General features: G+C 41.8%; 2 protein-coding genes across 2 annotated transcripts in view; both read left to right on the top strand.

Annotated features, from left to right (window-relative positions):
* BTBD8 (BTB domain containing 8) overlaps positions 1-6,865 on the top strand; it is a 157,609-nt gene extending 150,744 nt beyond the window's left edge. The window contains exon 18 of the mRNA XM_051999997.1: positions 6,643-6,865. Within this exon, the coding sequence (XP_051855957.1) occupies positions 6,643-6,734 (92 nt within the window). The 3' untranslated portion in view covers positions 6,735-6,865. The remainder of the gene's footprint in view (positions 1-6,642) is intronic.
* Positions 6,866-8,038: 1,173 nt separating this feature from the next.
* Positions 8,039-27,880, top strand: C4H1orf146 (chromosome 4 C1orf146 homolog). Its single transcript, XM_052000005.1, has 6 exons — positions 8,039-8,126; positions 20,667-20,767; positions 25,764-25,857; positions 26,376-26,544; positions 26,943-27,021; positions 27,703-27,880. The coding sequence occupies exons 2-6, from the start codon at positions 20,705-20,707 to the stop codon at positions 27,835-27,837; spliced, it is 540 nt and encodes a 179-aa protein (XP_051855965.1). The 5' UTR covers positions 8,039-8,126; positions 20,667-20,704; the 3' UTR covers positions 27,838-27,880.
* The last annotated feature ends 79 nt before the right edge of the window (positions 27,881-27,959 follow it).

Here is a 27,959-nt window from a genome sequence, read left to right as displayed (position 1 = left end):
GTTTTGTGTATAGAAGTAGAGCTGTGTTTATCTTGGCAAGCAGACTTCCAAGTATGTTATATTTTTAATGTTGTTTTAAATGGGTTTATTCTTCCTGTCATTTCCTGTTAGATTTTGCTGGTAATATGCAGAAATGCTGATGACTTAATGTGGGTTTATTTTATATCCTGCAATTTTGCTGAAGCTTTTAATTGTTTCAACTATTTTTCAGTTGATTCTCTGGATTCTTTAAACCATCACATTGTACATAAGAGGCAGTTAATTATTTTATATCCTCTTTGACTGCTTATTCCTTCAATTTCTTTTTCTCATTTTGTTCTTGTTGCTATATCTAGAATTTCTAAAATGACATTTAATAATAATAGTCATAATGAACATATATGCTTTATCTATACTTGTATTAGAAAGTGATACTTTCTATCACTGAATGAAGAGAGCAGAATTGTATACAACAACAGCAAAATTGTGTGATGAATAGACTTGGGATGTTCTTTTTGTTTATTAACATGATCAAATTTATCATCTTCCTACTACTGAACCAGCATCGTATTCCTGATATAAATCCTATGTGGTCATATTACACAATCTTTATGATAAATTGTTATAGTCCTCTTTATTTGAAAAATTTTGCACCAATATTTATTAGGAATATTGATTTATAGTTTTCTTTCTCTGTTTTGACTCTCCTTACATTAGGCAATTGAGACCATATTTATATCACAGAAGGAATTTGGTAAGATGAGATTTTATCTTATCTTTTCTCACACACACACACACACACTCACACACATACACACACTCTCTCACACACACTCACAATACACACACACTCATACACACACTCACACTCACAACACACACACTCTCACACACATACACATACACACACACTCACACACACATTCATACACACACACTCTTACAACACACACACACACTCACACTCACACACATACACACACTCTCACACACACTCACAATACACACACACACTCTCACACACATACACATACACACACACTCTCACACATTCATACACACACACTCTCTCTCTCACACACACACTCTCACACACTCTCACCACACACACACACATCCTAGGAAAGGCAATATGGCAGCCAGAAGATAGAGAGCTGACCTCAGAGTCAGGAAGACCTAAGTTCAAGTTATGCTTCTAATGAAGAAGGCCCTGAACAAGTCATTTGACCTTTTTGATTGACCAGATCTAAGTTGCAGAAAAGGTGTCATCCTAAATTGGTAAGGGGAGTTTCCTTTGGATTTCTCCACAAAATGACAGCTCTGGTGGCTGCCCCTCATCCCAACCTAACTCAAAACTTTCATTTAAATCAGTGATTCTCAATCCTTTATGTCATGAATCCCTTTGGCAGAAATGGAAAACCTATAAACCCCTTATCAGAAAAAAGGTTTTTAAATGCATAAAATAAAACACACAGGATCACAAAAGAAGCCAATTACACAAAACAGCTATCAAATTTTTAAAAAACAACCATGAGGTTACAGATTCCAAAATAAGAATAAATATACTATAAGATAAGTGTGAGAGCATAGGATATAAGCCCGGCTTGGTCACTGACAGAGATAGTTGTACCCTTAATCCTCACCATCTATATATACATATTCCCCCAAGACTCTGAACACTGAAATCCCTCCCTGTGCACAATCTCCTATCCTTCTATCTCTTCTGCTTCATTCCTCCTAAACTTATTCTTCTTCCACCCTTGTGTTCCAAGTTCATTATCCCTGCTCTGTCCTCACCTTCTTTTGCCTAGTCCTGAGGGTTAAAGGGATTTTTGTTTATTTTTAAATTTTGTTTTAACTTAACGGACACCAAATAAAATGAGCATTTCCACATACAAAGCAGAACAGGAAAAGAAAATTGTACGTGAAACCATGAATCTTTTTCATGTACAATTTGCTTTTCCTTTTAAGTTTATAATAAATACAGCATGAAAGTTTCAAAGCCGGCCTGCTTGTCCACCTTTCTTTCTAGCCTCCCTTCTTTTCCATTAAAAAAAAAAAAGCTTCAGTGACCATCTTTTTTGTCCTTTACTTTTTTTTTTTTTCATTTTGGGGAAAACATTGCTGACTTCCCAACAAACAAACAAAGAAAACCAAAACCCTTATAACATATAGTCAGCAAAAGAAATTCTTCCACTGTGTACCAAAATGTCCATCTCATTCTGTACTTTGAGTCCATTGCCTCTCTGTCACCATGTAGCATTGATTAAGTGTTTTGTAGCTATTTATTTTTGTAATCTTGCAGTTAGTACATACTTTCTTCTCCTGGTTCTTTTCATTTCATTCTTTTAATGCAATAATTAACTCATTGAGGACTACACCATTTTGTAACTAATATCCCAGGGTCCCCCATATTGGCCAAATCCAATGTTGGAGATGATTTTAAAATATCCATTTATTTGGCTTGTATTTCTTCCACCCAGGGTTTACTCTAGTAAATCTCAGTATAGAATTCAAGTCTAGATCTCTGCACATGTGGACAAAAGGGGACTCTTCTCCTCATGAGATTCTGTATACACTGTCATCCTCAATGTGGTACCCCTGTATTAACAAATAATAAGTTAGCATTTCTATAATGTTTTAAAGATTTCAAAGTGCTTTGCATTTAGTATTTCATTTGATCCTGGCAATAATGAATGGAGCTTGATATTACATTTTATTATATATTATATATTACATTATATTAAGATAAGCTGAGACTACAGAAGTTGTCACACTGCTAATAAAAGTATGAGGCAAAATCTGAATTCAGGTCTTCTTCACTCCAAATTTGACATTCATCCACTGTGTCATCAAGGCGCCAAGCGTCGAAACGCAAGGGCGCTTCACAACTCAGACAGAAGATTGAGTCCAGTCCCAAAGGAGGTGATGCTGGGAATGTTCCTGTGTAAGTGAAATACTAGAGGAAGAAGGGAAAAAAGCTAGAGGAAGAGCCCCACCCTTTAACCCAGTTAAATTGGCCAGATTACTGGTCCCCTGTGTAAATGTTTATGGGATATTCCATTGGAAGGCGAGCCCCTGTGAAAGCTGCAAGATTCTGGCCCACACAATGAGCAGCCAGGACTCAGGAGGCCCATTCAGGAAAGATGCTCCCCACCTATCAGGCAGAGACGGGATTAGCCAGAGGCTCAAAATGAGACACATTTGCAGAAGCATCCAATGCATGAGATTGTTTCACATGTTATACTTACTGTATATCGATGAGGGCTATTTTGGAGGTGGGGGCTAAGGAGTGATGGCAGCACAAAAAAAAGGAAGGAAAAAGAGAGCTCCGTGAATCACTAAAAAAAAAAAAGTAATAATAATAAACATGAGAACAGAAGGAAATACAGAAGAAGACAACTGGGGCAGTGTTGGCAAGACGATGTTAAATTTGAAATATATCAACCCAGACAAACTCCCAAACCTTCCAAATCCAGCTATATTTAGAGGAAATTCTTGGTTTCATATTCAGTGAAGTAGACAGAATGCTGGACATGGAGTCAGGAAGACCAATTTCAAATCCTGCCTTAGACACTTATTACTTGGGTGACTCTGGGCCATTCATTTGCCTCAGTTTCCTCGTTTATAAAATGGGGCTGATAATATTTCCCTTCTAGGGTTGTGAAGTATCCTCTGAAATGATATTTGTAAAGCATTTTGCAAATCTTAAAGTGTTATATTAATGCTAGCTATCGTTACCTTATTTTTTGTGTAGGATAAAAGCTTGTTTGTCAGTTGTCAAGTTCATAATAATCAAAAGGTGAATTTTTAAAAATCATACAATTAATATGTGGTAGGTATAGGATTAAAATCCAATGCTTTTTCCATTTTCTGTGCTATTTCTCAGATTTGTTGAGGCCTAGAGCAGACTGTGTCCTCAGCACCACATAAAAACTTTCTACATTTTCTTTTCAGACCTTTTCATATCTATTTATGTCTTGGTTATTATGAATTATACAATATTGAACTTCCACAAAAAGGAAATGCATAATACCAGCATTATGGATATAGATTTCCATTTTTAGTAAAAGAAATTTAGCAAGTCAGCCTCATTTCTTTTAGCTCTGACCTAATTTGTGTCAAGTCCTGGGCCTGTGGGTCCAAACTAATTAATATACTAATGCACTAGACATGCTGGGAAAAAATTCCTTAACAGCAGCATTGCTAACATGGTCTTATTTTATATGCTGACACGACACAATTGTATGATCACGATTCTTTTCTATTAGAACAAATTTAATGATTGCATTTAGCCTTTTGAAGTTCTCTGTACGTTTCAGGCCCAGATTTATGGAAGAGGAAATAAGCAAATAGATCCTATTTCCCCACAGCTCTAAAGAAGCCCTACTTCACGATTCACCCACAACCTCTTTAGAATTTCCAAGCAGAAATTATTTTCACTTTGCCTTCCTACTTCAAGTTAGAGTATCCCTAATGCAGCAGCCAGAACATTATAATGAAAAATTAATTGCATAAATTATTGATTTCTGGATTGTTAAGATATATTTAAAGTTGAAAGCATAGAATCAATACCAATATATTTCTTAAAGCTTGCAATGCCAGACTTCCCCATTAGAGCCAGAGTGACAGGTGGTTATTAGGCGGTGCAAAGAATAGTTCTGTGTCTTTTGTGAGATATCTCAGTTTCAGCAAACCCTCTAATCTACTTGGTAGTTTTGATGCCTTGATAAATATATAATCTTGAAGCAACTTGGAAAGTTTTCCTTTTGGGAGATTTGCATACACTTAGAAAGGAATTACACACACACACACAGAGGCTGGAGAGAAATATCTCAATGCTCTTTTCCATGCTTAATGTTCTTGACCTTGACATTCTAATACTATACAACTAGGAAAAGCCCTAAGGAAGCAAATAATTAGAAGAGCTTTGCCGATTAAATCAGGATTTGTCAGCATAGATGAGAAGCTATTTCTATTTCCTTTCACTAATTGTGTTTAATATCATTCATCAACTAAGCACGCTCTAGCTCTCTCTCAGGATGTGTCTGTGTATTGGGATAACGATCACCACGATGATCACGACAGCACCTTCAGCCCTGCCTAGTGTTAATACCTCCAAAATCTTCCTTTGACACATCCTCTTCCCATGAAGGTGACCCTGAGCTAAGTTAGTGACCGCAGGCTCCATTGGGATCTCCCACTCTGGAAAAGCTTTGAGTGCAGACCCAGAAGTGCGCCTGTGTCTCCCGAACCAGCCTGGCCAGGAGAAAGGCTCATCATCAAATTGGCTTCTAGCAGACAAACGCTTTCAAGGTGGAGGGACAGCCACGGGTCACAATGGACAGAGTGCTGGGCCCGGATTCTGAAAGACCTCAACCTGCCTGCCTCAGTTTCCTCATCTGTAAAATGGGCATAATAATAGCACCCACCTCCCAGGGCTGTTGTGAGGATGAAATGATACATAAAGTGCTTTTCATATACAAATAATGATAATTATTATCCTTATTGGAGGGATTGGGAACTGTGCTGTTATGGGTAGTAAGTATACCATTTGAATTCACAAGTGTGAGGTAATTCACTGTAAGCTGATAGCCCAGAGTAGACACTGTGCCAGGCAAAGAGTGAACAATAAAAAAAAAAAAAAAAAAAAAAGGAAATCAGTGTCTGCCCTAAAGAAATCTATAGTGGTGATGTATCTTAAACTAAATACAAAATAATGATTGCAGGGGAGGGTGCTGCTGTCTGGGAGGAGCAGGAAAGGCTCCCAGTAGGAGGCGGCCATGGGAGGGCACTTGGAAGGCCTGGGATTCTCTGAGGCAGAGGGACAATGGTATAGAGCAGGAAGGCTGAGAAAGGGCAGTTGGGCCAGGGAAGAGCACATCGTCAGGGAATGGGAGTGGGAATGTGGACCAGACTGGGAAGGCTTTAAAAGCCAGTGGAGAAGTTTCTGTCCTAGAAGTAAAAGGGAGCTACAGAAGGTATTTAAGCAAAGATGGTGAACACTGGGAATTTTGGGATGGGAGGCACTGAGCAAGACTGAGCTCTCTTCCATAGCAGAGGCACCCAGCCATCACCCCCTCCTGCCTCTTCTCTGATCAGTCCTCATGCAGGATGGCCCTGTTCCATTCTAGCTGCGGGCGCTTCTCTGACTGCTCTCCAGATCACCAAGATCCTCCCTAAAGCGTGCTGCATTTAGCACAACATCCCAGGGATGATCCCATTTCTACCCTTCAGAAAATTCTGCCTTCCAGAAGCTTCCCACTGCTCCCCTTTCTTGGAAATGGGAACTGAATGGAGTTGCTGACCTATGAAGGGATGGCAAAGGAGGGAAATCCTTCTGGGGAATGGGGGCAGGGAAAAGGGGGCCCTGAGTCACCCGTAGCCATCTGTGACCTCTAAGCCTTCTTCACTTCTCAGTGATCCTGTGATCCAGCAACTACACCTGTCAATCAGCCCTGACAAAGGGCCCACTGAGTGCAAGTGTTTTCTTCATCTGACTCTTTAGAACTCCATTTGGGGTTTCCTTGGCAGAGATTCTGGGGTGGTTGGCCATTTAACAGATGGGGAAACCGAGGCAACCAGGGTGAAATGACTTACTCAGGGTTACCATTTGAATGAGAGTATGAGGTTAGATTTGAACTCAGGTTTTCCTGGTTCTAGGCCCAGTGCTCTACCCACTGAACTATCCCACTGCCTGCAAGCACGGGGTCCCAAATCCTGCCTCTGATTTCTGCTACCTTGGGCGATCTTGAGCAGGGGGCCTTTGCTTCTCTGGGCCTCGTTCCCCATCTGTCAAAGGAGGTGAGTGAGCGGCTCTAGATGTGCTCCTTCTACAACTAACTCGGGATTCTTGAGATCTGTCTCTGTCTCCCTCTGTCTCTCTGCCGGATTATGTCTGTCTCTGTCTCTCTGTCTCTCCCTCTCTCTGTCTCTCTGTCTCTCTATGTCTGCTTCTGTCTCTGTCTCTCACTCTCCATGTCTCTGTCTCTGTCTCCCTCTCTCTGTCTCTCTATGTCTGTTTCTGTCTCTGTCTCCCTCTCTCTGTCTCTCACTCTCCATGTCTCTGTCTCTGTCTCCCTCTGTCTCTCTGCCGGATTATGTCTGTCTCTGTCTGTCTCTCACTCTCTCTGTCTCTCTATGTCTGTTTCTGTCTCTGTCTCCCTCTCTCTGTCTCTCACTCTCATGTCTCTGTCTCTATCTCCCTCTCTCTGTCTCTCTGCCTGTCTTTGTCTCTGTTTCTCTGTCTCTGTCTCTGTCTCTCTCTCTCTCTCTCTCTCTCTCTCTGTCTCTCACTCTCCATGTCTCTGTCTCTATCTCCCTCTCTCTGTCTCTCTGCCTGTCTATGTCTGTTTCTGTCTCTGTCTCTCACTCTCCATGTCTCTGTCTCTGTCTCTCTGTCTCTCCCTCTCTCTGTCTCTCACTCTCCATGTCTCTGTCTCTGTCTCCCTCTGTCTCTCTGCCGGATTATGTCTGTCTCTGTCTGTCTCTCACTCTCTCTGTCTCTCTATGTCTGTTTCTGTCTCTGTCTCCCTCTCTCTGTCTCTCACTCTCCATGTCTCTGTCTCTGTCTCTCTCTCTGTCTCTCACTCTCCATGTCTCTGTCTCTGTCTCTGTCTCTCTCTGTCTCTCACTCTCCATGTCTCTGTCTCTGTCTCCTCTCTCTGTCTCTCTGCCTGTCTTTGTCTCTGTTTCTCTGTCTCTGTCTCTGTCTCTCTCTCTGTCTCTCACTCTCCATGTCTCTGTCTCTGTCTCCCTCTGTACCTCTGTCTGTCTCTCCGTCTCTGGCTCTGTCGTTTTTCCCCCTCTTCCCCCACCCCCATCCTCTCTCCCATCCGGTTCCTCTCTCCCTTCCCCACTTCGCGGGTTCCTCTTCTGTTTCCTCCTCCCCCACCCTGCACGTGGGTAGAAGCCCCTCCCCTTCCGGTCTCTCTCCTCCCCCACCCTCCACTTCCAGGGGCTGCTGCCTCTCTCAGTGTTCTGGAAGCTTCTGGAGACCTAAAGGGTGAGGAAGGAGGGAAGAGACGGGCAAATAATCACCTGGAGGACTGTTAGTAAGCGGTTTTCTGGAGCCTGGACCACTCTCTTTTTCCCAGAGAGCAAAGTGGGGCTGGAGAAGGCGTCACCACCCACGTGACTCCTCGGAAGTAAGTGAGTCTAATTAAGGCGGGAGTGGGGGAGGGAGGGGCACCCCCAGCCCCGGGCATGGAGTTGCCTTTTCTGCTTGTCAGTGCTGTTGGTTTCCATTTGGAATCCTAGAATAATAATTCTTTGTAACTAAATAATGCTAGCATGTTTACAACTTAAAAGAAGTTTAGAAAATATTTTCATCACTATTTAAATGGAATTGGTTTCCTTGATATTACTACATAGTTTTAAACAATAATGAAAAATAACATTCACATATATATATATATTTTTTTTTTACTGAGGCAATCGGTGTTAAGTGACTTGCCCAGGGTCACACAGCCATTTATATTCTTTTAAAAAGCATTTTAATTTTTTTTACTAATTTCAGTGTAATTAGTTTGCTTTATAAACGTTTGTATTTTAACAATAATATAATAAGCATTCAACTTTTAAAAGTATCTTCAAAAATATTTTGATCACCTATTTTCAGTGTCATTGGGTTCCTTTGTCACCTTATATATTTTAATAATAATAACAAATCACTAACATTTGTATGAATTTTAGAAGAGCATTTTAAGAAATATTTTGGAGAGACAAAGAGATAGACTAGCAGAGAGAATCATGTTTCGGAATCTAAGGTTTCCTTTATAGTGCTATGTATTTCACTTCATGCATTTAAAATATTATTCTGAAAAGGCACCTGCAGGATTCACCAGTTTGCATAAAGGGTCTATGATGCAGAAAAAGATTAAGATGTTGGGAATAAAGGTGGAAACTTGCCAAGCTCTCCCCCAAACTGCTCCAAATTCTTTTAAATAATGACTCTATACAAACAGAGCATCATGTGTGGGACAGTATCGACCACAATCGACCAATCAGAGATCCTCAGAAGAAGAAAAAACAAAAAGGGGTTTTGCTAGAAAGGGCATCTCCCATATGACAAGGTGTTTGTCAGTAAAAGGAGTGTAAAGTAAAAACTGCAAAATCCAAGATTAAATAGCCTGAATGCAGAAGTCCCCATCCCCCCAAGCTGGACTTTTCTCCCGTTGTTTGGGGGAGTCCAGGCTTACATTCTAATTGTGGAAATCTAACCCAGAAATAAGAGAATAAAGAGGTACTTAAATGCTAATTAAGAGATGGTGGGAAACAGGAGAGGACAATCACCTGCCACTTTTTTAGCTATAGTTCTATTTGTTATTATAAAATCTCAAGTATAGTTTAAGGCTATATTCTTCCGAGTGAAGACTCAGTTAATTCCACACCACAAGAATGCACAAAAAGTCTAACAATTTTCCAGCCAGAAACTACTGAAAAGATCAGCAGGAAAGGTCTGTGGCACCCCAGTGGAATGGCAGTCTCAGTGCAAGCCGTCCCTGTACAGCCCTGGCTCCAAATCTCCGAATCAGCGGCCGTGCTGGCGGCTTCCAGACCTCTGCTCAGAGACACCAAAGACGGCTCAGGAGGTCAGCAGGGGAGAGGGCCTTGGGAAGGCAGCGAATCAGGAGTGGACGTGGGCAGGGGTGGCCACAGCTGCTTCCAGAAGCCTCAGCTCCCAGCAGGTCTCTCTGCTAGAATGAGGAAGGACTCTGTGTTTTTAGCGCATGACAGTGGGGCAGGGACACTCCTAATAGTTTCAGGGCAGAAAAGAGTGCATGTGGTCAGGTCCCTAGAAGGATCACTGAAAACAGCTCCACAAAACCCCGGAAGTCTGGGACAGTGCACCCTCCACCCTGGAAACAGACCCTGCTTTAACAAAGAGTTAAAAGCCAAGGAATAGGTGAGAAAATGAGCAGATGTCAGAAAAATATTCTGACTATAAAAAGCTACTATGGTGATAAGGAAGACCAAAACACACACTCAGAAGGTGATAAGAAAGTCAAAATTCCTACATCCAAAGCTGCCAAGAAAGATAAGAATTGGTGTTAGGCTGTGGAAGAGATCAAAAGAGATTTGGAAAATCAAGTAAGAAAAATAGAGGAAAACTTAGAAAGAGAATTGAGAATGGTGCAAGAGAAAATATATCAATCTAACGAGGAAAAGAATGCCTTAAAAAGAAAAATTGGCCAAATGGGAAAGAATGTACAGAAGCTCACTGAGGAAAATAATTCCTTAAAAGTTAGAATTGAGTAAATGGAAGCTAATGGCTTTATGAGAAATCAAGATACAATAAAGCAAGAATGAAAAAAAAAAAAAAGGAAAAATGTGAAATATCTCATTGAAAAAACAATCCGACCTAGAAAATAGATCCAGGAGAGATAATTTAAAAATTCTTGGTTCTATCTGAAAGGTCATGATCAAAAAAAGAGCCTGGACATCATCTTTCAAGAAATTATGAAGAAAAACTGTCCTGATAGTCTAGAACCAAAGGGTAACATAGAAATGGAAAGAATCCATTGATCATCTCCTGAAAGAAAGTCCCAAGTGAAAATTCCCAGAAATATTATAGCCAAATTCCAAAACTCTCAAGTCAAGGAGAAAATATTGTAAGCATCCAGAAAGAAACAATTCAAATATAGTGGAGCCACGGTCAGATTAACAACAAGATTTCGCAGTTTCTACATTAAAGGACCAGAGGGCTTGAAATAGTGATACTGACGTTATATATATTATATATAACATACATGATATACATAACATATATTACATATAGATATATGTGTGTATGTGTGTGTGTGTGTGTGTGTGTGTGTATAGTCATGATATTCCAGAGAGCAATGGAGCTAAGATTACAACCAAGAGTCACCTATGCAGAAAAACTGAGTATAATCCTTCAGGGGGAAAGGTATAAATTCAATGAAATAGAGGATTTTTAAGCATTCATGATAAAAAGATCAGAGCTGAATAGGAAAAATGATTTTCAAATAGGGGATTCAAGAAAAGCATAAAGAAGTAATCAGGAAAGTGATATCATGAGGGACTTTGTTTACAATCCTACTTGGGAGGATGATACTCGTAACTCATTACAACTTTCTCATTATTATGGCAATTAGATGGATTATAAATATGTAGATAGAGTGAAGAAGTGTGTGAGTTAAATATGAAGGGATAATATTTTTAAAAAATGAAATTAAGGAATAAGAAAGGAATGTACTAGGAGAAAGGGAAAAGAAGTGGAATGGTGTAAATCATCTATCATAAGAAGAAGCAAGAAAGACTTACAATGGAGGGAAATGGGGGGAGTGAATCTTACTTTCATCAGAATTGGTTCAAAGAAGAAATAACATATATATTCAATATGCATATAGAAATCTATTTTACCCTACAGTTAAGTAGAAGGGAAATGGGATACTGGAAGAGGGGGAGAGTGATAGAAGAAAGGACATATTGGGGGAAGAAGTGATCAGTAGCAAAACATTTTGAGGAGAGACAGGGGGAAAGGAGAGAGTAAATAGGGGGAAATATAATTAGCAATAGTAATTGTAAAAAGAATTTTGAAGCAAATTTCTCAGATAAGGCCTGATTTCTCAAACATAAAGAGAATTGAGTCAAATTTAGAAAAAATAAGAGCCATGCCCCAATTGGATAAATGATCAAAAGATATGATGTGTGCCCAAAGGGCTATAAAATCATGTATATTCTTTGACCTAACAATATCACTACTGGGCATGAATACCAAAAGAGATTTAAAAAAAAAGAAAGAAAGAAAGAAAAGGATCTATATGAACAAAGATATTTATAGCAGCTCTCTTCTCAGAGCAAAAAATAAAAATTGGACACTGAGGAAAGGCCCTTCGATTGGGGAATGGCTAAATATTGTGGTATGTGATTATGATAGTATATTATTCTTGGGGGTTTAATGAAGAGGATATTCTCAGAAAAACCTGGACTGTCCTCCATAAACTCAAGGAAAATAAAATATACTATACACAAAGTAATATCAATGTTCTAGAATAATTAGCTGTGAATGGCTTTGCTATTCTCAGCAACACAATGATCCATGACTATTCTGAATGACTTAGAATGAAAAATCCTATCCATACCCAGAGAAAGAAGTGATTGTGACTAAGTATAGATTGAAAATTTTCTCTCTTTTTCTCTCTATGTCTGTCTCTGTCTTTGTGTCCCTGTATCTCTTTTTTTACTTTATTTTTCTTTTTTTTATGGGGGAGATCTATGTTTTTATGGAAATGTTTTGCTTAATTTCACATGTGCTTTCTTAATGGGACTTGGGGGTAGGAATAAAAAAGAAAATCTAGAACTCAAACTTTTAAAAACAAAGGTAAAAAGTTGTTTTAAATGTAGTGGGAGAAAAATAAAAATATTAAATAAATTTTAAAAATATATTTTGGCCTTTGGATTTCCATGTACTTGGTTTCCTTGGTAATTCTCATGCGAATTCTGGAGGATTTGCATTCTGAGCATTAGCCCTTCTCCTTTCCTTTCAGACAGTTTCTTAAGCTAGGTCTGAGCAATGGATGGTGTAGCCCCTCCATGAAGGGATTAGCCAAGTCCAGAGGCTGCTTTTCCTCATTTCTTACAGCTTCTCTTAAACAGAAAATAGGTCATTCTGTTCATTCATGGAACAAGCACTTGTGAATAATAAGTGAAGACTTATTATGTCCCAGGGCCTGTGGCTACACTGTCAATACAAAGAAAAAAGGAACCTTCCCTCCTCTCTGTTGGAGAAAAACAACAGGCACACATAAAATGAAACAAAGTAGATACAAAGTGACAGGGAGAGCAGGGTGGACTTTCCATAGGAAGTTGTCCCTGAAGTTGAACCCTAAAGAACAGCACGTACCTGACACAGGTGAGAAGGGGATGTCCAGGCCTTAGATAGAAGGGACCCAAGGTGGGATACCTGTTCTATGGAGGGGATGGAAAACAAGTCTGTCTCTCTAGCTGGAGCCTGACATGAACATGAGACAGTCATGTCTCTGTGGGCTCCCGTGGGCTCCTGTGAGCTCCCATGGGCTTCTGTGAGCTGTTATGGGCTTCCCTGGGTACCCATGGGCTTCTGTGGGCTCCTGTGGGCTTTTGTGGGCTCCTTTAGGCTTCTGCAGGCTCCCGTGGGCTCCTGTGGGCTCCCATGGGCTTCTTGTGAGCTGTTGTGGGCTCCTGTGGGCTCTGGTGGGCACCTGTGGGCTCTGGTGGGCACCTGTGGGCTTCTGGGGGCTCCTTTAGGCTTCTGCAGGCACTTGTGGGCTCCCATGGGCTCCCGTGGGCTCCTGTGAGCTCCAGGTGGTGATGAGGTCAGGCCTGGGCTCTGGGAAGATGGGTTTAGTCCAGGACAAGTGTATGAATGTGGAGGGTTGCTTGGAGGAGGGAGAACTGAGGATTAGGGGCTGATGGAAAGGGCGATGGCTGCTGTGTGAATGGAGTAAGAGCAGGGATGTGAGCCCACATGGGAATGGGGGAAGTGAGGGAGAGGGAAGAGCTGAGAATAGCTCCAACCACCCCCAAAACTGACTAGAGGCCCAGAGATCTTAGGGAACTTTCCTCAGGTGGGGTTTGGGGGGGGGGATGCTGTGGCTGAGGACCATCTTAGCTAAGTTCACAGAGATTTGTCATCAAAGGTCTTAGCAATTCCTTAGCAATGCTAAGATGGCAATTCCTCAGACCTTCCACTTAGTTCTGAAGGGTTCCGGTCGTCAGTAATGAAAGATGAAGACCCACAAAAGTGGAACCCAGACCTGGGAAAGAAAGTCAGTCTCCACTTTGTGGGTTATTCTGCTTGATTCAATGTTAGCCAGTTCTCTTGTTGGAAGATGAATGGCAAATAGAAAATATTGTGACCCTCTGGTGCGTGATATTTCAGGGAAAGCGTTGAAGCGATTTTTCACTTTGTTCAGTGATTACTTTAGTAATTCCTGCTTGAGATCAGCTGCCTGGAGCTCATCTCTGTTTCCATGGCAGCAGTGAACCCTTGGTGGTAGAGCACTTGGACCAGGACAGGGCATGCTGCAGAGGTCCTGTAGAGCGGAGCCCCTGGGCTTCCCTGCTGACCCAAAGTCGTGGGCTGTTGTACAAGGACGACATGGTTTCTGAGATTTAAAAATCTTGGAGTCTTTCTCTCTTTTAAAACCTTTAAGAGGGCTGTGTATACCATAGTTACTTTTATTTCTCTACAGCAGTCTTCCAAGACTACTTCCCTTTACTGTGTAGAGATAAGAGCATCTTCAGAGATTTGATCAATTGATGTTAATAGAAAAAAAAAAAAATCCTCCAGCAACTTTTAACCTCTTGGTTAAAAACCTCATTACCTCCTTTAATCCAGAAATAGGAAAAACTCTTGAGATTTCAAGTAGAGTTTATTATAACTTCCTGAAAAATACCATGGAAACAGCTTTCCTAAGGTGAGCTCAGTCCTTCTGCTTCTTTTCTGCGAAAAGTCAGAGATGGAGACTGGTAATGAATGGTGGGATTTGGAACTCAAGGGGCTCTGAGGACACTTAGACATATAGGAAAGTCAATTAACTTCCTCCAGCCTCAGTTTCTTAATCTGTAAAATGAGAATAACCCTGAATTATCTACCTTCATAAGGCTGTGAGAGTTGAGAGTGTATATTTAAAAAAAAAACACACACTAAAAATAGTTGAGCAGATATTAGCCTTATAAAAGATGATAAAAATATAAACCTACAAAACATTGTTGAGATGGAACTCACAGAAGCTTGAGGAAAAGAGCAGCATATTTGGGCAGATCAAAGGAATATGGAAGAGATAAGGGGAAACAAAAGAATACAGGAGTGACTTGGATGGTGTGGGAAGGTGAATGAAAAAGATCAGCTGCCAGGCCATGGGGTGCTTCAGAGACCTTCCATCTCTCCTGGGGTGACTGCCTCTGCATGGCATTGACTGTCAGAGAGAGAAAACCCAGCCCTGCACAGCGTGGTCCCCAGGCCCCTACCTGGGCGATCAACTTAGTATTTATGTCTTGACAACTTAGAAAAAAGTAATATTTTATCCTTAAATAACTAATGGGACGTGTGTCTGCTGACATTCTCAAACTCAATACTTGCACACTTGGTCGGACTTCCAGCGATGGTGGCAGATAGAAAGACCTGCCACACTCTGGTCCATGGGATCATGAAGAGACAGACCCAACAAAACGATTGAACAACTCCAACTTTGGCACCAGATTGGACACCTCCACCTTCGTTTCTTGGTTGGTTTTCCTCTGGTACTTGCTTTTATCAGAACAGTCACCTGTGACTCGGCTCCCCAAAGAAATAAAGCCCCAAACCAGAAAGTCTGAGGAGTTACCAGTGCCCCTGGAAGTACAAATAAATGAAAACATTCTCGGACATTTGGAGGTGTGATCCAAAGGAACATCCATGGTCACATGTTGGAACTACCTTGTACTAATGCTCGTTTGGTGTCCTGTGGCTTCCTGCAGGAGCGGGAGGGGGGGGCGGGGCAGGTTAGGAACTGGCTCTTCAGTGCTTGGAGTATTCTAATACCTCTTAACTACTGCCAGACATACTTGGTGTCCATAAGAACAAACGTTATCTTCATCCTCAATAACAACTCTTATGTAACATTCACACACATCGCACACATAGACTAAGTGTTGTTGGGGGAAAGGTAAGAAGAACAGGTGAGTACATGTTGTAGTGAAAACAGTGGGGAGTCAGGAGAGGCTGGCACATAGTAGGTGCTTCATAAATGTTTGCTGATTTGAATTGAATTTCTGTTCCTCTCTGGTGGTGGCCATATGGCCACGGAAAAGTCATTTAATCAGGCTGAACTGCAATGTCCTCACTTGTAAAATGGAGCCAATATCTCATAAGGCTGCTGAATTGTAAGGGTTTAAATGAGATTACCTGGTTGAACCTTTCACTCACTAGCACCCAGAAAAGCTACCCCAGGTTCAGTTCACCAAACCCCAGATTCAGCAGCTTAGGAACTACCAAAAACCCTAGCTCAGGGTTCCCTGCTATCGTGTTCACTTTTAAGTTTGGTTAAAACACAAGACATTTCGTCACACAGAGTAGCTAATAAAGAGATGAGACAAGATGGCTCCCTACAAACATGGGGGTGCATTCTTCCCTGCTGCCAGTGGAGGAGGGCCCCACACGTGGGTGGCTAGGACATGTGGAGGACCCCCGCAGAGGGAGAGCCCCAGGGTGCCAGAGTGGCGCCCATACCCTGCCATACCCCAGTCTTGACTTTGCTGAAGGCTGTGTCCTCCTCCTTTTCCTCTTCCTCCTCAGACAAGTCCTATCTGCCATCTCTTGCCTGGAGGGGGTCCCTGCGCACTCCTGGGCTTCATGGCTGCTGTGAGGCGGCTCCCAGTTTGGTGGTCGTGGGCTTTTTCCCTAACAGCTGCTGGGCTTCATCTGCTTCCCAGCCCCGGCTGAAGCCCCCTCTGACGGGCACTGCTGTAGGCCCTGGCCAAGGCTGCAGGCCGCCCAGCCCAGCTAAGGCGGCTGAATGGAGCCCCTCGGAGCCAGAAAAATTTTACTTTACTGCCTGTGTTTGGAGCTGACTCAAAGTCTGGTTCCAGGGCCAGTGAGGGAAGCAGGGGCCTAGCTCTTCAGAGAGAAATGAGGGACTCAGTGCCCGATGTGGAAGTGTTCTGGGCCTGGCCACTGTGGGAACCGTTTTGTTGGCTACACACATTTATTATGAGTTGTTTTCTTTTTCCACTGGGAGGTGGGAGGGAAAGAAAAAATATTTTTGTTAATTGAACAAATAAAATTAAATCAGGCTGCTGTCCCAGACAAGCATCTGTTTAGGGATAGAAAATCCTCTGCAACTTTTATTTCACCCATTTGTTGCGGGGAAGGGGTGGAGGTGGGCAGCGTTCTACCAAAGAAATCCCACTGGGCTGGGGAGGCTTGGCATTTAAAGTCGGCTTTATTGCCGAGGTCCTCCCTAGATATTCGTGAAGGTTAAATGGGGAAGAGCAGCCGCTGGGAGAAGGTGAGCCAGGACCTTGCGCCTCCTTGGGGTTACATACATCCTCTTGGTCCGTGCGGAACCTGATTGTCCGTCAGGACGCGGACTTCTGGCTCAGAGAGGAGGGAGATGGGAGGCAAAGTGGGGCAAAGGCTGAAAGATCCGGGCCCAGTCCCGACCCAGACGTCCTGCCCTGCACAAAGCACCTCCCTTCCAGAACCTCTTTTTTCTTACCCGTTAAACGAGAGGCGGGGGCTGGCCGGGTTCTAGGTCCCTTCCACCCAGCTACGGGCCCGGGACATCCAGAAGGCACGGGGTGCCCATTGAGGGCCGGGCCGGAGCCTCGGTGACCCGGATTCGAGGCCCGCCGTCCCAGGATCGCCGTGGATCTAAGCCCGAGGCCCGCAAACTCGCCAGGAGTGCCGGCTGACCTCGATGAAGAAGTCACCGCGAACTATTTAACAAAAGAAGGGGAAATCCAGGAGAACCTGGACGTTCTCGGCTGCGGTTTTCGAGGCGGTGACAGCCCTCCTCCCCTCCCCCCCAGCACGTGCTGGTTGGTGGGCCCCGCTTCCGCCACAGCCCCGGGGGACTCAGACGCTGGAGGCCGGGATGACCTAAATGGGCAGAGGAAGTTCCTCCTGCGAGAGTTCTCGGGGCGACGGGAATAGGACGCGGTCCCGCTCCCAGCCCTGCTGCTTAGTGCTCCCCGCTTTGGGTTTAGTGCTCCCCGCTTTGGGTTTAGTGCTCCCCGCTTTGGGTTTAGTGCTTCCCTTTTAGCGTTTTCTGATGAAAAACAATCAAAAGCAACTGCTCCCATTTAGGACAGGTTATGGTCTGGAAATTAGTGCCGGAATTCAGGAAAAGCCGTAGCTTGAGGGGAGCGTGAAAAGCGAGTCTTTCATCCGCAGTTTCCCAGAAGGTGAAGCTGCCACGGCCCACGCGGTGCCTTGGAGTCCCACTTTTTCTCTCCAGTTCAGCACTCAGAACGGGGGCTGGGGGGCTTCTCTTTCTTCCTGGGTTTCTTGGGCAGAATTTCCACGTTGCTGAGACTCGGAGCCATTGCGCGCCTGGGCCCATTGGAAGACTTTGGGGGAGCCGCATAAAGCCAGAGCTGACAGTGCAACAGGAATCTTTTTGGGCCTATTTACCTTACCTTGAGATATATATATACACATACACACACACACACACACACACATATATGTATATGTATATATGTATATACATACATGTATATATGTATATATATGTGTATACACACACACACACACACACACACACACACATATATATGTATATATTGCTTCTATTTCCAATATATATTGCTTCTATTTCCAATCTAGCTTGTCTGTTTTTCATAGCTTACTTTTTCAATCAATCATCTAACATTTATTAGTACCTTATGTGCCAGGCACCCTGCTAAATTTATTAATTATTTTTTGGTTGGGCTATGTCTATGTCTCTATATAGTCTTATTCTCAATCATTAAATTATACTTATTCAGAGGTACAATCCAAGGCAATTTGTCTTTTTCAATCTTGTTCAAGACCTGGACAGTCATATTGTGAGTTACCCGTTTCCACTGACCTAGAATCTGGATATTCTGCATAAATTAAGAGTCTAGGATTTCTAAATCTTGAATCCAAGATCCTGACTATTAGCTTTTAGTTCTAAAATCTATCCAAAGTTTTTAATATCTGCCTTAGACTAGTAAAGAGGAATTATAGACAGCCACACAGGTAAATGGGTGTGATTGCCCTCTTCACTATTCTGTTTTAAAATATTTGAATCAATACCTCTTGGCAGTACTTTTATATTTAACTTAAGTAAATAAATCATCCTAATAGGACAGACGGGGAGCCTCTACTTAATATAAAATGCCTACATTAGACTATGAATGTGGAACGTTGTTCTTATAATACATTTGCAAAGCTTTTTCCTTTTCAGGTATAATAAAACACTTTGACAGGGTCACAGATAGAATGCTGATCTCAACCTCTCTTAGTAAAGTTTTATTTCTATGTAGCTCACAGGTTGTTACTGTTTTTTTAATTCCTGGTATCTAAGATACTTATTTATCTTTAAGTAAGGCCAAAAACCCATCCTGATGTCTCATCGTGGAATGATTTCAAGGATTCAAGCAACTCCTTGACACAAAATACTCTACTGGTAAATCATGGACCACCCACCATCTCTAAAAAATAAATATTTTAATTGACTCAAAGGATGATGGAAAGACTTATACTGCCTGGGTTCTCAAAGCTTTTGCCAGTGCATCACAAACTCCAGCAAGTTCAACCAACCCAAGATGGCCTTTGATATGTTTTGATATGCATCTGCCATCTAAGACCCTGTCCGGCTAAGTGTGGTGAAAGTAATCACCAAAGATTTGGCCATAAGGTGTTTTGTTTTGGGTTGCATTGACTACAAAAGATGAAAATGCAAAATAGACTTTTGCTAATATGGCTTCCTTTTGTTTCTTCAGTGATGAGGGAGGAGGGTAGAAAGAGAAAATGTGTAGAAAGAGTATGTAGTCTTTGTCCAACTATAATCCTGTTGACATTTGCATTGTGAAAGACAACAGAAAACATTTTTTAAAAAACCTATTAGTCAATGCATATACAATTTACATGTACTCCTTGGAGAGTAGAATAAAAAATGGACTTCTAAATGTTTGCAAAGGCAATAAAAAATATTTCATGCCACATTTACAGGATCAGAAATTTGAGAAATCGTTCAACCCATAAACAAAAGAAATACTCCCATAGTATCTAACACATGCTGTTTAGCTCCTGCTTGAGGACCTCCGAGGGGGAGCTTGCCCACTCTCCAGGCAGCCCATTCCACTTTGGGGCATCTCTGATTGTTGGGAAGCTTTTCCTGACACCCAGCCTAAATGTTTTGCATTTAAACAGAAGGAAACATCCACAAAATGCTGCTGCTGTTTCTTCTCCTGTAATATTCTCTCTAAAATGTAATGTTCTCTGTTGAGGTTTTCTTGGGGTCTGGAGGCAGCCTTCAATTCAGTTCAGTAATCACCAAGAGAGTAGCCAGGGGTTAAAGTCCAAATCCTTTATTGTCTCTTTCCAAGTCTTGTCTCCTTTCCTGGGGCCCACTTAGCTTTCTTAGAGGCCTACCTCGCTTCCTTGCTTCTGAGAGCTTGAGCTCCTGCCGCCAGTTCTTTGTCTTCTCTGCCTCTTCTGTGGGGGAGACAGGAGGACCACCACCACGGTCTCTGTCTTCCAGTTCTGATTCTGGCTGAGTTTGTCTGAGTTTATGTGGTCTCTTATCATAGGTGTGAATCTTGTAGAACTATAGTAAGTACTAAGTACATGTACTGAGCTAGAGAACTGTTAAGCACCATGCTAAATAACCATTGTCTCTATCAATTCCATTGACTTAGCACCTTGCTTCAAGTTCTGGCCCATAACATCCTCCTCCTCCTCCTCCTCCTCCTCCTCCTCCTCCTCCTCCTCCTCCTCCTCCTCCTCCTCCTCCTCCTCCTCCTCCTCCTCCTCCTCCTCCTCCTCCATCTCTTCTTCTTCTTCTTCTTCTTCTTCTCTTCTTCTTCTTCTTCTTCTTCTTCTTCTTCTTCTTCTTCTTCTTCTTCTTCTTCTTCTTCTTCTTCTTCTTCTTCTCTCTCTCTCTCTCTTTTTGGCAAGTATTATTTAGACAAAAGATGCTTTTATCTTTTATCTTTAATTGTTTCAGGTTTCTGTACTTTGGATAGACTCTAGATCCATAGAAAGATGACAGAAAGTAATGGAAAGGAAAAATGGATTACAACTATAATTATGAGCTCATCTCTTCAGGTATGACTGGACTAATAATAAAAGCATTAGATAGTAATTGTGCCTTTACACCTATGCTATTATTATGCTTTTATTATCTTTTTTATTACTATTTGTTACTTTTACTATTATCTATTTTATTACTATGCTATTATTACCCCACTTTAAAGATAAGGAAACTGAGGCAAACAGAGTGAAGTGACTTGGCCAGACTGCATTTCTGACTCCAGGTCTAGCACTCCACCCACTGCACCATCCAGCTGCTATCCATTTCCAACATCAATTTTAAAATAGCCTTTTTAAATGGTTAGCCCTATTATTCATAATTATTCAAATAACCATAGGTCTAGACCAGACAGTTCTTAATCTGGGATCTGTGGACTTCAAAATCATTAGCTGGAACAATAACAACAATTGTTTCCTTGGTAATTTTCTGTAATTATTAAATATTATTCTGAGAAGAGCTCCATAGTCTTCATCAGACTGTAAAAGAGGTCTGTACACAAAAATAGGTTTAAAAACTCCAATCCAAGTTTGTTAATGCCATTAGCTGTACAATTCACGTATTTGTGACTTCCCTAACAGTCAAAGCTTCACACTTTATTTGGGTACTTTTAGCTGTTGGCTAAGGTTGATGGATGAGTATTTCAATGAAGCTCCATCCAGTAGCACAGATTGCAGCTTGACCTCAATACATCCTATAAGACTTGACATCTACCCCATATGTTTTCTTTAACAGAGCCCCGCATTGTGCTAAAGACCTTTCTCATCTTTTAGTATTTTGGGGTACCAGTGAACACTTGATTTGTCCCTCTGTTATCCCTTGTGATTACTATGGAAACAGCTCACCTCCTTTTCTGTCATGGATTTTGTGCTGAAATGCTTTATACTGTTTTTGATCAAGGGTAAGAAAGTGACTTTCTGGAGTCTACATGGATCCAGAATGTGCTTCTCCATTACCCTTTAAATCAAGGGCAGTTTTTATTTTTCAGAAGTTGTGGTAGTCCGTGATTACTCAGATCAGTATTGCTGTTAATAAGATGGAGTTTTGTGTCAAGGGACTAGTTGGAATCATTAAAAAGACATTACATAATTTTCCAAATATACTCTAGAGCAGCATCAGTCTCCTTCTCAATTGTGAGCTCCATTCATTATTCTTGCTATTGCTTGTCCAAGATGACACAACGGACCTCCCACTGGGCTGTATGTTACTTAGTTCTGTGTTTTTTGGTTTTGTTTTTACATTTTTGTCCATAGCTAACAGAGAGAGCAACTATTCCCACTTGTTTCAGTATCTATAGTTGTTTAGGAAATTTATTTTTATTTTTCTGTTCATCTCCATTTTTTTCTCTGTATTTTTAACTTAAAAATTTTGTTTTACAATTAACTCATTCTGGAACTTGAGAGCATCACCTCTCTTTCAAGAGATGGATGGCCTATTTCATTTTTCGTCCTCTGGAAGCTTGGTTGATGAAGAAGTTGTAGTGACCATATAATCAAAGTGAGGGATAACTGATAGCTAATTTATGCAGTGGTACCCACAAAATATTAATAGACCTAGAATAAGGCTTCTAGTCCATCAGGTGGCTCCTCTATAGGGAATTTATGGGAAGAATTAACAAGAATCTTACAGTATGCAAAAATATGAATGGGTTGTGATTTGTATAGTTGAAGAAGGTCATTGACGAGAATCATGGATTCATTGAAGTATAATTAATTTATTTGGAAAAATGGTGGGATGTTGGGTAACTGCATAATGATATAATATGGATATATTATATACACATATAATATAATAAGTATGTAACAATCTTCATTTTTATATATCACTAGAAGTTTAGGAGGTATGGAAACACAAATAACATTTATAGTAGAAAAAGTCTATCAAGTACTTGAATATTATTACCTACTAAAAGATGAGACAAAAATAATTATAAAATTATTAAAATAAAAGAAAAATGATGATAGCTGTTTCACATAGTTATGTATACCAACATAATACAAATGTCATTATTTTCCAAGATAATTTGCAGTTTTATCACGATATAATTTAAAACACCAAATTGCTATTTAACAGAATCAGATGAAAGAGGAACAATTTAGATGAAAAAATAATGAAAAATATAAAGATAAACTAGAAACAAAAACCAATGAAACTTGTGAACCTAAGAATAAATCTGTAATTAGCAAATTTATCTACAAATATAAAATAAATCAGTGAAACTGAGTAGAGGATCCAGAACTGAAATCACAATTATGAAGAAGGGACCCCGAAACTCTCTAAAACTCGTTGAAGGACAGATTCTCTTTGAATCCTGGCCTCTGTAAAAGATCCTGAGAGGTGGGCACCATCCTCATTGATAACACTCATTACTGATTAAGCTTCTTATTGAATTAAAGAGACTCATTCAATTCTATTCAAATTCAGCTCAAGATGGACCCAGCCTCATCAAAGCAGCCCCCAGCTTGTAGCTGCAGCTTGTAAAAGAGCCAATCTAAAACTCTCTCTTTGCAGAGGTTCTAAGATGCCATGCCATGCTCTGCCAAGGAAACCTCTGCCTGCTGGGACGATATTCTCTTCCAGTGCCATCCTCTCTTTACCTTCACCTATCTCCCTAACGAGACTTTATGCCTCTATGTCAGGATTTCTCTACTAGAAACTTTACTTTCCAATGCCTATAATAAACCTCTTTTATCAATATAGGCTTTCAGGTTTGTAAATTCCTTCACAAAGGATCTCTATGCTGCCAGAAGGGAGTTCCCTAAAACTCCCTACCCATGCACTGAATCCCAAGGGGGTGTAGGGGATCCCCGAACCCCAACCTGCCACTAGACCTCATCATTTAACTCCCTCACCACCAGGAACCTAATCTCATTTTGGTTCCCTGACAACCCTAAATGTAGACCTCATCATATTTTGGTTCCCAGAACCCCAAAACCTAAACCTCATCAGTTACACTATTTGATAAAACCAAGCTCATAAAACACTGAATAAAGCAATTCAACAAAATTTGGAGGAAATTCTGGATGATGAGAATTTAGTGAAGTGCGTTGTCTACATTCGTACCTCATACCAGACACTATAAGAATTTTAATTAGATGCTGTTATGGATCTGTGATTTCAGTAACTTGAATGTTCTCTCCAGTGATGCAAATTGCAACCTGCTTGTACTTATTCCTGCCATGTAACTCTTGTCCTTGTCCTCCAGTGAGTTCATTGGGAGCAATCCATCCAATGGTGGAGGTTGATGGAAGCCTCAGTTCTTTCCTAGACCTAACCCTCCTCCCCCTGCATTATGACCCCTTGAAGGACCATGTTACCCAGTACACTCAAGTCCCTCGCCCCCTGCCACTAGTCGCAGTGGGTGTTATCCCCACCATCCACGCCTCCCATCATGTTAATCTGCTACTGAACAGAGTCCAAGACAATCCTGACCAGATGCTGCCTGGGTCCACTGATTTATGCCAGAAACCTCAGCTGGACCCTCCCTGATTTAGGGCAAATCCTTTCACACTTCCCCAAGCACAGGGTTCTCCTCCCTTGTTAAACCTCCCCTGGCCCCCTCTCCACCTTCTCTCAGCTGAGAACCTTGTCTTAGGCTTCACTGAGAAACCAGAACCATTCCCTGAGAACTCCCAGACTCCTCCAGGGCCTCCCTTTTCACGTGCATCTTTTCTAAATGAGTGGCCTTTGTCATTGCTAAATTATTAATTGGAAAAATGAAAGAAATAGATTTAAAATAGTTGGATTTGTTTGTAAAGGGTTTTTCCCAGTTTAAATAAAGTCATTCTATTAAAAAGAAAAAGAAAATGAAGGGACACCTAGCTGGCACAGTAGATAGAGCACCAGCTCTGAAGTCAGGAGGACCTGAGCTCAAATCTGACCTCAGACACTTAACATTTCCTAGCTGTATGACCGTGGGCAAGTCACTTAACCCTAATTGCCTCAGGGGAAAAAAAAGAAGTGCAAAAATTTAGAGGAAGTTATTTGTGTTTCCAATAAAAATCAGCATGCGGAATTTATAAGGAGCTGACACTAACGATTTCTCCCTAATGGAGGAATGATTAAAGAACATGAATACAAAATTCTCATAGAAAACAAAAATTTTAATAATTTCTTCATATTGACCAAACTCTAATAAGCAGAAGTATACTTGTTTAGTAAACTTGTGGTGCCATTTAAAGTTTATCAAATAACTAAAAGTTTAAAAAAAGAAATAGTTGATGTCAGTAGGGATATGGAGAAAGACAAGTTACAATATTGTTCAGAATCACTGAAACTTTTTTGAAAGTTTTTTTGTATTCTGGGGTTATTAAGAGTAAAAATCCAACCTGTGTAAAAATATTCATTTTAGCTTTATTTGTAATTGTGAAAATGATTAGCAGCAGTTTTCATGTTGTAGTATTGAGGAAGGGCTAAATAAATCGTGGCATAATAATGTAATGGAATTTCATTGTGCCACATTTTAAAATGATGAGAGGCTGAATGTAATGAGTAAGACTTTCAAGAGTCTTCTGACCCCAGTAAGGTCTGTGACCAAGGACAAATCACTTACTCTTTCAATGACCCAGCCAATTTTCTTAAGACAGTAAAGGATGAGTTAATTTTACTTAATGAGATTTAATTAACTTAAATCTGCATTGGTGGAGGGAACTTCCATAATGGAAGTTTTTGTTAACAATGAAATTGCAGGTCTGGACCTTTCCTCCACCTTCTGTCCCCATTAAAAAAAGAAAAGAAAAGAAATGACAACCATGAAAAACGCCAAGAAAATTAAAAAGATATATTAAGAGTTACAAAACAAGCAGAACCAACATATAATCTGATTACCACTACATAAAAGACTTTTAAGTGCATAGAAATCAATAAAAACTGTTGCTGTTCTTTTTTAATTTAAGAAATAAAAATGTGCATTTTATTATGATTCATTTTGGATTGATATTAATATGAAAAATGTTTTTTTAAAGTGAGGAATGAACGCATGCATATTTCTGATTTTTTTTTCCATTTTTGCAGAGTCATGAAGTTGCCGCTATCTTAAAAAATGAGAATCACAAAGTTCGTTATTCAAATTCAGTAGAACCTGGATCCATTATTTTTTCTCTTTCTGGTATGGTATATTTGCTGATAAGCTGATTCTTGTTGATATAAAATATATTAACAGAAAATAAAGTCATCGTGCAGTACAATGTGTGAGAAATCGTAGAAAAATCATACTCCATATACAAAGATTACAAGCCCTTCTTGTTGGTAGATTTTTTCATAATGATAAGCAAAGTTAGCTAAGTTAAAAAAAATTGTGGAGAAATTCTTGCTTTGAGTTAACAAGGCAAAATAATTACAGAGCCAGGCGATCTCGCTAGCAAGCTACCTTTACATTATTCCTCAAAGGGAGACGTCCAAAGTCTCTTTCCCAGGAGGCACCGCGCTACAGGCACCAGCCTGGGACCGGGCGCGAGGGGGCGTGGCCGAGACAACTAGGCCAGAAAGCAGCGCTTCCTCGAACGGTCCAGATTGCTTTGTTAGGGACAAGTGCTCCAGAACCGGGGCCCTTGAGACCGGGCACTTTGGGGCGCCTGCACTTTGGCTGTAACAAACCGCGGCTTACGGTGTGTTTCCCCCTCTCAGGGGTGGCGTTTTTACTGCTCGACGCCCAGGACTGTTTGATGACGTCCGAGGAAGCCCTTTGGGCCCAGATTGAGAAGTTCAGGAGGATCCACCGGAACAGCTTTTTGGCCCTCTCGGCCGCCCTCCACGGCCCCGCGGAATGGGAGCTGATGTACCGGGTCCAGCAGAGGTAACGCGAGGACTCGCGGCTTCCCAGCGGGGCCGGAGCGCTCTCCCGCGCCCAGAGCTTTTCGTGGGGCGGGAGCATTTAGGTTTGCTTCTCTAAGGAAAACTCCCCGGAGGATAAACTCCTCCTGTCCCCGTGTCCTCCTCCTGGGGCCTGTGCAGAAGGCGGCTGGGTGAGGCGGCGCCACAGCCCTGCGGCCGCCCGAGCCCTCCCTGGGCTCCAGGTATTTCCAGCCAAGTCCTGTCTGCAGAGGGTGCGAGCAGCTCCGGAGGAGGAAAAGCCAGCCACGCGGGCCCGCCCTTCTCACCTTCTGGAAAGGCTCGCGGGCCCTCGGCTTCCCCCCCACCCCCCTCAGAGCAGCACCAGCTAGCGGCGAGTAACCCTCGGAAGTTGTTTTGCAGATTCCTGGGTGATAATTTACGCATCATCCCAGTCCACAACCCCTTAGACGCCGTCAAACTTATGACCACCATCGCCAAGGTAAGCAGCAGGTCCATCTTTAGGAACGTGCCGGAGGCCGAGGCCTCCCACCTCCTCCTGGGGCCCCACAGAACCCAATGGAATCCAGACGGGACTCCTGGCAGAACCCCCCCCCTCCTTTTCCCCCCATTCTGAAAAGCTGCAGTCACGTGAGTGCTGAAGGCGTGGCTTATTTCGTTAAGGGGTCTGGGGAGTGGAGCACTTAGGAAGTAAATGGAGCACCTGGCTATTATAAGCGGAGGCTTGAAGGTAACCAAGACGTGGAAGCCAGAGACAAGGCGCGAGTGACCCCCGACCCAGAAAGCAAACGTAAACTGGGAGTGAGGCAGCAAAGACCGGTTCGCCTGCTCCTGGGCGCCAGGCGCCTTTCCCCAACGCGGATAGAGAGCTGGAAGAGACCCCGGATGGGACCCCCCACCCGGCCAGGGGTCGTGTGACTCATTCAAAGCCAGTGTCTTGTTCTGAAGTCGGGTCCCCTCTAAAGCCAGTGCTCTTTCCTATCAGGCAGGTTTCATTTCCAGGGAAATGGATACCCCCCATTAATGAGACATTGCCTCTACTTGTTCCCCATTACATTTATCTAGTAAGCCATAACCAGGAGGTTTTCTGCCGCAACTTTTTTCTCCTGATAATAATGCTTCAGTATTTGGGTAAATAATATGTGTTTTTTCCTTTCTCCAGAGCACTGGCAAACCACATACTGACAACATTCAGTACAGGATGATTGTGGCCAAAGCCCAAATTATAGAGCAAAGTCCTGTTTGGAAAACACTTCAGAAGATACAACTGGGCTGTGATCCTCTTAATATGAATTAGTCATTAAAGTCTATTAAAACTTGGCTATTTTCTTCAAAGCAAAGTTCATCTCATTTTGTTCACAGAAAAATAGGGACCTAAGCATTTAAAAATGATCACACTCAAGTATAAGGCGAGTTATT

This window comes from Antechinus flavipes, chromosome 4 (genome assembly GCF_016432865.1).
Source record: "Antechinus flavipes isolate AdamAnt ecotype Samford, QLD, Australia chromosome 4, AdamAnt_v2, whole genome shotgun sequence".
Taxonomy (NCBI): Eukaryota; Metazoa; Chordata; class Mammalia; order Dasyuromorphia; family Dasyuridae; genus Antechinus; species Antechinus flavipes.
The sequence above is the reverse complement of the archived record's forward strand: the minus strand, read 5'-3'. Positions and strand labels throughout refer to the sequence as shown.

Excerpts from the sequence above, each read along its gene's own strand:
- C4H1orf146 (XM_052000005.1), top strand. The coding sequence starts at position 20,705 with ATGACAGAAAGTAATGGAAAGGAAAAATGGATTACAACTATAATTATG. Across the intron at positions 26,545-26,942 it reads ATGTACCGGGTCCAGCAGAG|ATTCCTGGGTGATAATTTAC; the intron begins GTAACGCGAGGA and ends GTTGTTTTGCAG. Across the intron at positions 27,022-27,702 it reads TTATGACCACCATCGCCAAG|AGCACTGGCAAACCACATAC; the intron begins GTAAGCAGCAGG and ends TCCTTTCTCCAG.